The 14,764-nt window shown below is 39.3% G+C and overlaps 1 protein-coding gene across 1 annotated transcript in view; it reads left to right on the forward strand.

Annotated features, from left to right (window-relative positions):
- RMI1 (RecQ mediated genome instability 1) overlaps positions 1 to 11,070 on the forward strand; it is a 24,492-nt gene extending 13,422 nt beyond the window's left edge. The window contains exons 2-3 of the mRNA XM_023196412.3: positions 6,400 to 6,488; positions 7,960 to 11,070. Of these exons, the coding sequence (XP_023052180.1) occupies positions 7,996 to 9,876 (1,881 nt within the window). The 5' untranslated portion in view covers positions 6,400 to 6,488; positions 7,960 to 7,995 and the 3' untranslated portion in view covers positions 9,877 to 11,070. The remainder of the gene's footprint in view (positions 1 to 6,399; positions 6,489 to 7,959) is intronic.
- The last annotated feature ends 3,694 nt before the right edge of the window (positions 11,071 to 14,764 follow it).

Genomic DNA, 14,764 nt, shown 5'->3' on the forward strand with positions numbered 1-14,764 from the left:
ATCTAGAAGTTTTTCACCTTGCATTACTGACACTACCCATTTAGTGACAGCTCCCCATTTCTCCCTCCCCACAACACTTGACAACCACTATTCTACTTTCCGTTTCCATGCGCTTGATTACTTTAGGTACCTCATGTAAGTGGAATCATGAAGTATTTGTCCTTTTCTGATTAGCTTATTTTACTTAGCATAATGTCCTCAAGGTTAATTTATGCTGTGGCATATGATAGGATTTACTTCTTTTATAATACTGAACATTCCATGGTATGTATATGTTGTGTTTTCTGTATCCATCTATCAGTGGACATTTCAGTTGTTTCTATATGCTTAATGTTAGCAATGCTGCAATGAACATGGATTGTGCAGATATCTCTTCAAGATCCTGTTTTCAGTTCATTTGGATATACACCTAGAAGTGGGATCATATGGTACTTCTAGTTTTAATTTTTTGAGGAAGCTCTATACTGTTTTCCATAGTAGCTTCACCATTTTACAGTCGTACTAACAGTGCACAGGGGTTTCAGTTTTCCCACATCCTCTCCAATACTTGTTATTTTCTGGTTTTTTGATATTGGCGATTCTAACAGGTATGAGGGTGAGATCTCATTGTGGTTTTGATTTTTATTTCTTTTATGATTAGTGATGTTGAGCATCTTTTCATATGCTTGTTGACCATTGTATATCTTTTTTTTTTTTTTTTTTAAAGATAGGGTCTTGCTTTGTTGCCCAGACTGGGGTGCAGTCGCATGCTTATGGCTCGCTGCAGCCTTGACCTCAAGCAGTCCTCTTACCTCAGCCTCATGAGTAGCTGGGACTACAGGCGTGTGCCACCATGCCCCGCTAATTTTTGTATTTTTTCGTAGAGGTGGGGTTTCACCATGTTGTCCAGGCTGGTCTTGAACTCTTAGGCTCAAGTGATCCACCTGCCTCTGCCCCCCAAAATGCTGGGATTACAAGTGTGAGCCACTGTTACCGGCTCATTGTATATCTTTGGAGAAATGTCTATTCAAGCTGTTTGCCCATTTTCAAATTGGGTTATTTTTTGTTGTTGAGAAGTTCTTTACCTATTCTGGGTAATAACCCCTTATCTGATATGTGGTTTGCAAATATTTTCTCCCATTCCGTAGATTGTCTTTTTACTCTGTTGATTGTGTCGTTTGGTGCACACAAGTTTTTCAGTTTGATGTAGTCCCATTTGCCTATTTTTGCTTTTGTTACCTGTACTTTTGCTGTCATATCCAAGAAATCATAGCCCATTTCAATGTCATGAAGCTTTTTCCCTATGTTTGCTTCTAGGAGTTTTATAGTTTCAGGTGCTACCTTTGTACCTGTAATCGATTTTGAGTTAGTTTTTGTATATGGTGTGAGATAAAGTCCATCTTTAATCTTTTGCATGGGCATGTCCAGTTTTCTCAACACCATTTGCTGAAGAGAGGATCGTTTTTCCATCATGGAGTCTTGGCACCATTGTCAAAGATTATTTGACACGATACCTCCTGGGATCAAGTGATCCTCCCACCTCAGCCTCCCAAGTGACTGGGACCACCAGAAGGTGACACCACACCTGGCTGATTTTTGTATGTTTTGTGGGAGACGGGGTTTTGTCATGTTGCCCAGGCTGGTCTTGAACTCCTGAGCTCAAGCGATCTGCCCACCTAGGCCTCCCTAGTGTTGTGATTACAGGCATAAGCCACCACGTCTAGCTCCCACATTTTTGTTATATTTTAGATCCAACTTGTTAGGTCTTTTGATATTTTTCTTTATCCTTAATGTTTTGTATTTTGCCTTATTACTGTGTATAAGTGTAGATTTAAATATTGATTAGCAGTAGAGAGTTTTTTCAACCTAGAAAATAATATCTCGGAAAAATTTCAACCGTTATTTATTTATTTATTTTGAGATGAAGTCTCACTCTATCACCCAGGCTGGAGTGCAGTGGCGAGATCTCGGCTCATCACAACCTTTGCCTCCCGGGTTCAAGCCATTCTCCTACCTCAGCCTCCTGAGTAGCTGGGATTACAGGTGCGTGCCACCATGCCCAGCTAATTTTTGTATTTGGAGTAGAGACAGGGTTTCACCATGTTGGCTGGGGGGTCTTAAACTCCTGACCTTGTGATTTATCTGCCTTGGCCTCCCAAAATGCTGGGATTACAGGCATGAGCCACCACGCCCGGCCTCAACCATTATTTTTTTAAAAAACATTTCCTTCACCTCTTCTATTTTTTCCTTCTGAAATTGCAATTATTTCACTGTTGGAACCTATGTTCCCTACTTCTTAGTTCTTTTTTCCTCATTGTGTAATATCTTAATCTTTTCTTTATACTGTGTTCTAGGTAATTTCTAATACATGAGTTATCTCTTCATTTGTTGTTAGCCGAATGTTTATCCCATCTATTGATTCTAATTTTAAAGACCATTTTCTATTTCCGAGATTTACAGTAGATTCTTTTTATAAATGCCTGTGATCATTTAATTATTTTCTATTCTTCTTTTAGGATGTTAGTCCCACTTAAGTATATTTAGTATGCTCAAAGAGATAAAAAAAATTAAGATTCTTCATTTAAAAAACTGTCTTCAGGTATAAATTCTATTTGCTATGTCTGCTTATTGGTAGTAATTTTCCTAAAGTATATTATAATTTTGGTTTGTGGGCTCACGTTGGATTGTTTTTTCCTGTGTGTGTTTTACCCCTTTTGTGTGGCTTTGGAGTTTACTCCACCTGCCCCTCTGACTGACATAGCTCTAGGTCAGCTGTTTCATTAGGAATTTGGGTTTTTACTTTGGGAATAGCCTAGTTCTGGACCACACTACATGTGTTATATGTGTTATGCAGGCCCAGTGTCTATTCTCAGGGTAGCTCTGTTGGGTGGAACTTTTTTTGGCCCAGTTCCAGCAAGGAGGCTGTTTCTGGTCTTCTGTTCCATGCATGGCATGCTGGACTTCTGGAGAGTTGCAGCTTTAGCTACACTGTTTTTAGTTAAAAGCCCTTTTCCTGGGGGCTGCATGGCTTTAGTGCCCACTTAACCACTCTAAATTTGTCAACCACCAAGATCTTACTTACACTCTTATTGAGTGTAGCTAAATATTTAAAGTTTTATCTAGTTTCTTGTATATCCTTCTAGAGGTACTTTATGTTTATATAGGTAATAATGTGCTTATTTTCCTTTGTTTTGTATACAAAAGTTAGCATACTATATATCCTATTATATTAGTTCGTTCTCGTTCTGCTGTAAAGAAATACCCGAGACTGGGTAATTTATAAAGAAAAGAGGTTTAAATTGGCTCATGGTTCTGAGGGCTGTATAGGAACCAGGCTGGGGAGGCCTCAGGAAACTTAAAATCATGGTGAAAGTGAAGGGGGAGCAGGCGCATCTTACGGGGCCAGAGCAAAGGGAGGGCAGAGAGGGAGAAGGTGCCACACGCTTTTTTTTTTTTTTTTTTTTTTTTTTTTTAAATCAGGCATTTAGAAACAAGAAAGCATACATTAATTACATAAAAATAGTTTTTGAATAACAGAGTAAGCATCATATTGTCATTAGCAACAACATAGGACATGGGGCGGGATACAGGACTCTGGGTGGTTTTAAAGATAGAGGTGGGTGGGTTTTTCCCCCCCCCTTTTTTTTGCAGGGCTCTGGGTGGTTTTAAAGGTAGAGGGTGGTTCCCACCACCCCCCCTTTCTTTTTTGAGATGAAATTTCGCTCTTGTTGCCCAGGCTGGAGTGCAATGGCACACTCTCAGCTCACCACAACCTCTACCTCACAGGTTCAGGCGATTCTCCTGCCTCAGCCTCCTGCGTAGCTGAGATTACAGGCATGCGCCACCACACCTGGCTAACTTTATATTTTTAGTAGAGACAGGGTTTCTCCATGTTGGTTAGGCTGGTCTCGAACTCCCAACCTCAGGTGATCCGTCTGCCTTGGCCTCCCAAAGTGCTGGGATTACAGGCATGAGCTACTGTGTCCGGCCCTTTTTTTCCCTTAATTGGGAGAAAAAAAAAAAAGTTATTTGTTATTCCTGACTTAAATTAAAGCAAGAACAAATGCCTCCCTGGACCCTGGTGGGCTGTGTAACAGGGAGGGTCAGGGAGGAGTGAGAAGGGCTCTGCACCTACTGGGAGGACGGTGTCATATGGAAAACTGGCACAGGGGCTTCTCCTCCTCTGTGCCACACATTTTTGAACAACCAGATCTCAGGAGCACTCACTATCACGAGAGCAGCATGGAGGGGGAAATCCACCCCCATAATTTAGTCACCTCCCACCAGGTCCTACCTCCAACACTGGGGATTTGGGTGGGGCCACAGACCCAAACCATATCACCTATACTTTGCTTTTCTTAATAAGATAGGGAGTTTTTTTTTTTTTTTTTTTTTTTTTTTGAGAGACAGAATCTTGCTCTGTCACCCAGGTGGAGTGCAGTGGTGCAGTCATAGCTCACTGTAGCTTCAACCTCTGGGCTCAAGCAATCCTCCCACTTCAGTCTCCCTAGTACCTGGGACTACAGGCATGCACCACCATGCTCAGCTAATTAAAAAAAAAAAAAAAAAATTAAAGATGGGATCTTGCTTTGTTGCCCAGGCTGGTCTTGAACTCCTGGGCTCAAGTGATCTTCCCACCTTGGCCTCCCAGAGTGCTGGGTTTACAGGCGTGAGCTACCATGCCCAGCCAAGATAGGAAGTATTTCCATTTGGTAAATCAGAGGGCTGGCATGGAGATTTGGTTTCTTTGTTAAGGAGACCTGCTGATTTGACCTGCATAGTTTATCTTCGTCACAATGGGTAAAGACTTTTCCTACTTTTGAATTTTTACATTGTTTTTTACATATAGTTTAAAAAGTTTATCCTCTCATTTTCTTTAATATAAAGATTAATCAGTTCTCTTTTTTTTTTTTTTTTTTTTGTATGTTTTTTTAGTAGAGACGGGGTTTCACCGTGTTAGCCAGGATGGTCTCGATCTCCTGACCTCGTGATCCGCCCGTCTCAGCCTCCCAAAGTGCTGGGATTACAGGCTTGAGCCACCGCGCCCGGCCGATTAATCAGTTCTCTAATTGTGACCTTAACTTCCCCATGTCCTTTAAATTTTCATCATCCATTAAATTAAATTAATAATGTACCTACTGTTTATAGGTTCCTGAGAACTATGTGCTTCTATGTCTTCTTTTATGGGATATTTAAAAAATATTAATGGTAGCAAGCACTTACATACATTTACTATGTGTTAGGACAGAAGTATAGAACAAAAGAGGAGAAATTGTTTGGAGGCAGTGATAAGGAGTCTATGTCACTGAGAAATATGAAAAGATGTTCAACCACTAGCATTAGAATCAGCAATAAACTGAAGTTTTAGTTCCTTCCATTTCTCAGGCACGTGCTGCATGCATTTCTTTCAGCTGTTTTTGGGATGCAATGTAAAATAGTTTTGTTATAGCAGTAGCTTAAGGTGAACTGTATTAGCATTTTCAGGGTTTAAGCCCCTAAAATCTCAGGTAGGTATATATTCTTGAGAACCTACAAAAAAAATCTCATTTCACCAATTTCAGAGCAGTGTAGGACTTATCCAATGTAGGAATTGGTCGTTCAGTCTAAAATAATGGCCGGGCACGGTGGCTCACACCTGTAATCCCAGCACTTTGGGAGGCTGAGGTGGCCAGATCAATTGAGGTCAGGAGTTTGAGACCAGCCTGGCTAACATGGTAAAACCCTGTTTCTACTAAAAATACAGAAATTAACCAGGTGTGATGGCGCACACCTGTAGTCCCAGCTACTGGGGATGCTGAGGCAGGAGAATCGCTTGAACCCGGGAGGCAGAGGTTGCAGTGAGCCGAGATCGTGCCACTGCAGTCCACTCTGGGCAACGGAGCAATACTCTGTCTCAAAGAAATAAAATAAAATAAAATAACAATAAGTATAGTTTTTAAGTGGCTGCTTTTTGTCAGTTGCTGTAGTAAGCACTATAAGTCTAATAGTATACATTTACTGAGTTCTTGCTATGTGCCAGGTGCTGCTTTTTCCATATTAATCTAATCTTAATAACAAGCCCGTGAGGAAAATCCTGTTATTCTTGTTTTACAAATAAGATAAGGATAAGTAGGATATCATGAAGTTGAGTAACTTGTTTAGAGTCACAGAGTTTATAAGTAAGAGTTTATAAGTCTAGCACCAGAGATGTACTCTTAACATCAAATACTATACCTCCTATCTTCTTTAATTTTCACAGTAAGCCTATGAGGTAAGTATATAGAAAAGGAAACAGACTTAGAGAGAGTGTGTAACTGTCTCATGGTCACTTGTTTCTGATCCCCATGAACCATACCATCAAACTCTTACACTTAAGAAAATAGTCCAGTTTTTATACAACTTCATCTTACAACTCTTACTGCTTCTTGTCTTATCTCCCAGGGCCATTTCTGAGCAGTAGAGGTTTCAAGTAATCCACTAACAACCAGTTCCAAATTCTGTCGTCAAATCCTGTGCTGCTGTTCCAAGTGGTAAGTTTTCTTATGGACATGGTAAAACTTTAATATATTCTACTTCATAAGTATCTTCATCTGTAAAAGGAACAAAGTATACTTTTGTGAACACATGATTGATTAGGCTTTATTGTTTTGCTACTGCTTTATCATACTGAGAAAATCAGAAGTTAAATATTAATATATTTGCCTGGCACAACTTTTGAAAATATTTAGCCCAACAAATAAGATGCTTTACATCTATCAGCTCAGTCTACTGTTATTTGTTATAATTCTATCTTGGCCGGGCGCGGTGGCTCATGCCTGTAATCCCAGCACTTTGGGAGGCCGAGGCGGGCGGATCATGAGGTCAGGAGATCGAGACCATCCTGGCTAACACGGTGAAACCCCGTCTCTACTAAAAATGCAAAACATTAGCTAGGCATGGCAGCGGGCGCCTGTAGTCCCAGCTACTTGGTAGGCTGAGGCAGGAGAATGGCGTGAACCTGGGAGGCGGAGCTTGCAGTGAGCCGAGATCGCGCCACTGCACTCCAGCCTGGGTGACTGAGCGAGACTCCATCTCAAAATAATAATAATAATAATAATTCTGTCTTTAGACCACATATTCAAGTGCTAAATGGACAAACACAGTGGTATGTTTTAATAGAGTTAAATTAGAACTATTATACATCCATGAAGAACATTAGTGAACATTGTTTCTTAACTAAATTTTAAATGATTACAATCTGATTATTAGATCAATTATAATATATTATACACTAGTCTCCCTTTCTCCATGGTTTTGCTTTTCATGGTTTCAGTTACCTGCAGTCAACGAAGGTCTGAAAATATTTAGTGGAAAATTCTAGAAATAATTCATAAGTTTTAAATTTAGTGCTGTTCCAAATAGTGTGATGAACTCATACCCTGGACATCAGTCATCCCTTTGTCCAGCATATCTATGCTGTTTATGTTACCCACCCTTTAGTCACTTAGTAGCTGGTTGGAAATCGGATTTTAAAAAATAGTATATATTAACTTTGGTAATATTTACAGTTCCAGACATCCACTTGGAGCATATTCCCCACAGATAAGGGAGGCTACTGTAACTACTGTTTACTGAGTATCCTTCATAGGTCTGACATTATGCTTTACAAATATAATTAATGTGATCCTGTTAACAGTCCTATAAAATAGATGGTAGTGTTGACATTTTATACAGGAAAAAACTGGTTACAGAAGTTCAGAATTTTATATTAGGTCACATAACTTGTAACTTGACAGAGCCAGCTTTCAAACCTAGGTATAACTGTCTCAAACCTTTTGATTTTCTCATTATACCATCTGATTATGTGTAGTGTTTGAATTTTGACCATGTAAAAAGTAAAGATTTTTAAGATGCTGAAGAGTGAAAAATCTAAAGGGTGTGCCTGTCTGTACATTGTAGAGAATTACAGAAGCTGTATTCAAATATACTGAATTACCTAATTTTTTTGTTTGTTGTTTTCAGGTAATAGATGCATATTATTTCTTTTATTTAAAAGAAATGAATGTGACTAGTATCGCATTAAGAGCTGAAACCTGGCTTTTAGCTACATGGCATGTTAAAGTACCTCCGATGTGGCTGGAAGCTTGTATTAACTGGATTCAAGAAGAAAATAATAATGTTAACTTGAGTCAGGCCCACGTGAATAAACAAGTGTTTGAGCAGTGGCTCCTTACTGATCTGAGGGATTTGGAGCATCCTCTTTTACCTGATGGCATTTTAGAAATTCCAAAAGGAGAATTAAATGGATTTTATGCTCTGCAGATCAATTCCTTGGTTGATGTAAGTCAGCCTGCATATTGCCAGATCCAGAAGTTGAGAGGAAAGAATACAACAAATGATCTAGTTACAGCTGAAACACAAGTAACCCCAAAACCTTGGGAAGCAAAGCCTTCACGAATGTTGATGCTGCAGCTAACTGATGGAATTGTACAAATACAGGGAATGGAATATCAGCCTATTCCAATTCTTCATAGTGATCTTCCTCCGGGTACAAAAATTTTGATTTATGGAAATATATCTTTCCGTCTTGGTGTTCTCTTACTGAAACCAGAAAATGTGAAAGTGTTAGGAGGTGAAGTAGATGCTCTTTTAGAAGAATATGCCCAAGAAAAAGTACTTGCAAGATTAATAGGGGAACCTGATCCTGTACTTTCAGTCATACCAAACAATTCTAACGTAAACATTCCCAGAGTTACAGATGTTCTAGATCCTGCATTAGATCCTTCTGATGAAGAACTCTTGGCAAGTCTTGATGAAAATGATGAGCTTACAGCAAATAATGACACTTCCTTAAAAAGATGTTTCACCACGGGTAGTTCCTCAAATACTATTCCCACAAGACAGTCAAGTTTTGAGCCAGAATTTGTTATTTCTCAAAGACCAAAAGAGGAGGAACCATCAAACCTATCTATGCATTTCATGGATGGGGAATTAGATGACTTTTCATTGGAGGAGGCCTTGCTTTTAGAAGAAACTGTCCAGAAAGAACAGATGGAAACTAAAGAATTGCAGCCATTGACTTTTAACAGAAATGCCGATCGAAGTATAGAGAGATTTTCACATAATCCTAATACTATGAATAATTTTTCCTTGACTTGCAAAAATGGAAACAATAATTGGAGTGAAAAAAATATATCTGAACAAATGACTAATGAAGACAAATCATTTGGTTGTCCATCTGTTAGAGACCAAAGCAGGAGTATTTTTTCAGTTCATCGTAATGTACCCTTAGCCCATGATTTTACAAATAAAGAAAAGAACTTAGAGACAGATAATAAAATAAAACAAACCAGCAGTTCAGATGGACATTCCTTAAATAGTAAAATATTAGATAGGGAGGTGGTCAACTATGTACAGAAAAGGAGTTCACAAATTTCTAATGAAAATGATCATCATTTACAGACTTGTTCTTTAAGATCACCAGAGAATAGCATTAATTTTTCTCTTGCCATGGATTTGTATTCTCCACCCTTTATCTATTTGTCTGTTCTACTGGCCAGCAAACCAAAGGAAGTTACAACAGTGAAAGTGAAAGCATTTATTGTAACCTTAACTGGAAATCTCTCAAGTTCTGGTGGCATTTGGAGTATAACTGCAAAGGTGTCTGATGGTACTGCGTATCTAGATGTAGACTTCGTGGATGAAATACTTACTAGCCTGATAGGGTTCTCAGTACCAGAAATGAAACAGTTAAAAAAGGATCCTCTTCAATACCAAAAGTTCCTGGAAGGTTTGCAGAAATGTCAGAGAGATCTAATAGATTTGTGCTGTCTAATGACTATTTCATTTAATCCTTCCTTGTCTAAAGCAATGGTACTGGCATTACAAAATGTTAATATGGAACACCTTGAGAATCTAAAGAAGCGGTTAAATAAATAATTTAACTAAAATAGTATTAGGAACAATTAAAAACAACAAGGAAATATTTAGAATTTGTTCACAATTTTACTTGTGAAACTTTGTGTAAAAAGGAAAAATGAAATTTCATAACATTTCAGTTTAATTTTAAAGTGTTTAATCATGTTTGTTATATGTGGAGCTTTTTAAAATAAGTTAATCTTTTTTTTTTTTTTAAAGACAGGGTCTTGCTCTGTTGCCCAGGCTAGAGTGCAGTGGCATGATCATAGTTATTGCATCGACCTCCTGAGTGCAAGCAATCCTCCTGCCTTAGCTTCTTGAGTTGCTGGAACTGTAGGCATGTACCACCATGCCCAGCTAATTTATTATTATTATTATTTTGTAGGGACACAGTTTTGCTGTGTTGCCCAGGTTGGTCTCGAACTCCTGGCCTCTCAATCCTCCTGTCTTGGCCTCCAAAGGTTAATTTTTTAAAAAGTAACTGTTAGATGGAGGAATATGGTGACCCACTATTGTTGAGAAATTTGTTTTCCACTTGTCACATAAGATGATTGCTGAAGTATCATACTGGTGTTCAGTGGTGAGTCATATTGTTGAAAGTTAATAATTATAAAGAGGTAATTTTCCTTCTAATATGTTGTCTATGGCCATACCACCCTGAACATGCCTGAGCTTGTCATAATATGTTGAGTACCCAAAAGATTTGTTTATATTGTTAATCTTAGGGAAAAAAAAATTAAATCCAGTAGATCAGAACATCAGACTTTCAGATGCAAATTGATTTACTGGTTTTTATTTTGCTGATTATAATATTTGGTATATTTAAGGTAATCTAGTTAATTAGATACCATTTCATAGATTGTATTGAATGATTTAAAACTTTATTTTCAAGGATAGTTTATTTTAAATGGCATATTGAAAACATCATTATCAAGATCCAGTAGGTAGGACATTTATTGGATTAAAATAAGGCATTTATCCTTGTATTTAGGTGTCATTGTTACCTTTCTGAATTAGCTGTACATATAAGCCTTCCTTTGGTTTTAAGTGCTGATTTTTTTTTTATTTTTTAAAGAGGGGCTGTTTACCATTCTTCCACTGTGCTGTTATAAAGTTGTATTTGCAAGGTAATGTCATTTTTAGTAATCTTTTGTCTTAAAATAATTTAAAGTTCTTTGAGTTTTAAAACATTAAACAAATCCTTAAGTAACAAAATACATTGGTGTTTTATTTTATTGAAAACAATGTAACAGGAAATATCAGGAAGTAAGATAAATACATGTATGAAAATATGATAATAGAATAGAAGAGAAAGATTTTTAAAATACTTCCATTGTTGTATCAGGGTTCAAAGCACCAGGACACAGATATTGCTGACATGTGCCCTAGTAATAATCTTGTCTATATACTTGCATAGCTTTTTAATAAGTGATCTGAATGGGATAGCCTTTTCTTTCATTATCTTTTCATTAAATGCTCTGCTCTTAGACTCTTTATCTCTATGAATGGGCCTTGAAAATTGGGATTAGAACTTCTTTTCATATTGTCATTAAAGACTGGCTATCGTACTTTTTATCGGTCTATGCTACTATATTAGTTCTTGGTGCGTTGATTCTGTTTCTAGTCTTCTCTGGCCTGGATTATTGCAGTGGTTTACTAATTGGTCTTTTATCTTATTTTGCCCTCAAACCATGCTCCATAGTGTTACCAGAGTGATCTTTCGAAAATAAATTTCTTCTTGTTTTCTCTTCATTAACCTTTAATACCAACCTCCTTCCACCCCATTGCTTACAGGGTGACGTCCAAACTCCTCACTGAGTGTGTAAGGCCTTTCATGATCTGGCCCCTGACTTCTTTTTTAACCTTATCTTGCCCCATTACTCTTTGCCCCTGAGTTTTAGGGGTTCCAAGTTATTTGTAGTACACTAAACGTGGAAGAATATACTTCTTTCATACTCATGCTTATAGTGCCTCATCCCCCTGTCTTCCTAAATCATTTCCAATTCAGTTTAAGCTTTAGCTGCCTGTTACAGTGTTTCATGAATTCCCCTGCCCACTTACATGCTCTCCTGTACATTGTACAGACTAATATGTGTGTTTTTACTGTGCTTGTTTCTCTGTTACTCTACTGCTACCTTTTTGGTAGGATAAGTCTTAGGGGGCTGTCCTGTGTGCGTTGTAGGATATTTAGCAACACCTTTGGCCTCTGCCCACTGGATGTGAGCAGCATCCTTCCAGTTGTGATAACCAAAAATCTTTCCAGACATTGCCAGATATTCCCTGGAGCTGGAGATGCTCCCAATTGAGAACCATTGTTCTGTTGGAATATAAGCTGCTTAACAGTGTGGTTGAGGGGTTTACCTTGTTGCTCCAGTAAGTATTTCATCAAGTCTGATCATCTTCTGTTGCCTAATATATTTTGTGATTTCCTGTCATCCATTCCAATAGCATGGTACTTAAAGCCCTGACACCTATGCATACACAGCATCTCAAAGAGCTGCCCTCTTTTTTTTTTTTTTGAGACAAGAGTCTCGCTCTGTCACCCAGGCTGGAGTGCTGTGGCCAGATCTCAGCTCACTGCAAGCTCCGCCTCCCGGGTTCACGCCATTCTCCTGCCTCAGCCTCCCGGGTAGCTGGGACTACAGGCGCCGCCACCTCGCCCGGCTAGTTTTTTTGTATTTTTTAGTAGAGACAGGGTTTCACCGTGTTAGCCAGGATGGTCTCGATCTCCTGACCTCGTGATCCGCCCGTCTCGGCCTCCCATCGCCCAGCTAGTTTTTTGTATTTTTTAGTAGAGACGGAGTTTCACCGTGTTAGCCAGGATGGTCTCGATCTCCTGACCTCGTCATCCGCCCGTCTCGGCCTCCCAAAGTGCTGGGATTACAGGCTTGAGCCACCACGCCCGGCCAGAGCTGCCCTCTTTAGTGAAAGAATAGATTAGAAAAATCTGGCCTGTAGTAAAGAGTGACTATGAAAAAATTTGGATGACTTGGTTTAGATTCTGGTTGGGTCGGGGAAAAGATGTTCTTTTCCCTGAGAATTTGTAGCCGTAGGTCTGTGCTTATGTGGGGCTAACCAGACACTTAGAAGTTACCTGCACGATAATCTCCAGACTAATAACTGAACACAAACAAGAATGATCCTAAGAGTTCCTGGCAGTAGCAAATGGGAAGAAAAAAACAAGCATAATCAGATGAGTTCTCTCTTTCTCTTGGGAGTGACTCTGCTTTCAGAGTACAGTTGTCCTTTGGTATCCATGGGGGATTGGTTTCAGAACCTTCCACGGATACCAACATCCAGATGCTCAAGTTTCTGATATAAAATGGTACCTTATTTGCATGTAACTTATTCACATACTCCCATATACTTTAAATAATTTAATTTCTAGGTTACTTATAATTTTTTTTTTTTTTTTTCGAGACACGGTCTTGTTCTGTTGCCCTGGCTGGAGTGCAGTGACACAATTACTGCTTACTTCAGCCTTGACCTCCTGGGCTCAAGTGATCCTCTTGCTTCATCCTGCCGAGTAGCTGGGGCCACAGGTGTATGCCACCATGCCCAGCTAATTACACTTTTTTTGTAGAGATAGTGTCTCGCCATGTTGGCCAGGCTGATTTCCAACTCCTGTCCTCAAGCAGTTGTCCTGCCTCTGCCTCCTAAAGTGCTTAATACAATGTAACTGCTAGGTAAATAGTTGTTGTATTGTTTAGAGAATAATGACAAGGAAAAAAGTCTGTACACGTTCAGTACAGATGCATTTTTATTTTGAAAATTTCTGATCCATGGCTGGTTGAATCCATGGGTGTGAGGGTTGACCATATATGTTTTTTGCTTGTTCATTCTTAAGTCTTACTGGTTGGCTCCTGCCCTGGGTCCAATACTGCTTGTGACTTGGTGTGTTAGTCTACCCAATTCTGGAGTTAGTAGGCACCACATGAAGCTCTCAGACATTCAGCTATTTTTAGGCTTAAAAATAACAATGTAATATGCTTGAAAAAAGATAAGATTGAAAGTTTTAGTTAACTGGGAACTGAAAATCTAGATTGATTTTTTTTTTTTTTTTTTTTTTTTAAACAGGGTCTCACTTTTTCACCCAGGCTGGAGTGCAGTGGTGCAATCGTGGCTCACTGCAACCTCGACCTCCTGGGCTCAAACGATCCTCCTACCATGGTCTCTGGGCAGCTGGGACTACAGGCATGCGCCACCAGGCCCAGATAATTTTTTCGTGTTTTTAGTAGAGATGGGATTTTGCCATTTCTACCTAGGCTGGCCTCAAACTCCTGAGCTCAAGCAATCCACCTACCTTGGCCTCCCAAAGTGCTGGGACTACAGTATGAGCCACTGTGCCTATCCTAAATGGAAATTCTAACAACAACAACAACAACAACAAAAAAGCAAGAACTAGAACTAAGAATTTGATGAGGCTGGGTGCGGTGGCTCATGCCTGTAATCCCAGCACTTTGGGAGGCCAAGGCAGGCAGATCACCTGAAGTCGGGAGTTCAAGACCAGCCTGACCAACATGGAGAAATCCCTTCTCTACTAAAAATACAAAATTAGCCAGGGGTGGTGGTGCATGCCTGTAATCCCAGCTACTTGGAAGGCTGAGGCAGGAGAATCACTTGAACCCAGGAGGTGGAGTTTGTGGTGAGCTGAGATCATGCCATTGTACTCCAGCCTGGGCAACAAGAGCAAAACTGTCCCGCTAAAAATAATTTTTTTTTGATGAATGAGTTTCAAACCAGATGAAACAAAGCTGAGGATAAATAGTGAAATAAGTTGGGTCAGGAGAAAAAAATTCTGAATGATACATGCAGAGACAAAAGGATGGAAAAGAACCAGAAATCGGCCGGGCGCGGTGGCTCAAGCCTGTAATCCCAGCACTTTGGGAGGCCGAGACAGGCGGATCAC

Source organism: Piliocolobus tephrosceles, chromosome 14 (genome assembly GCF_002776525.5).
Source record: "Piliocolobus tephrosceles isolate RC106 chromosome 14, ASM277652v3, whole genome shotgun sequence".
In the NCBI taxonomy this organism is placed as follows: Eukaryota; Metazoa; Chordata; class Mammalia; order Primates; family Cercopithecidae; genus Piliocolobus; species Piliocolobus tephrosceles.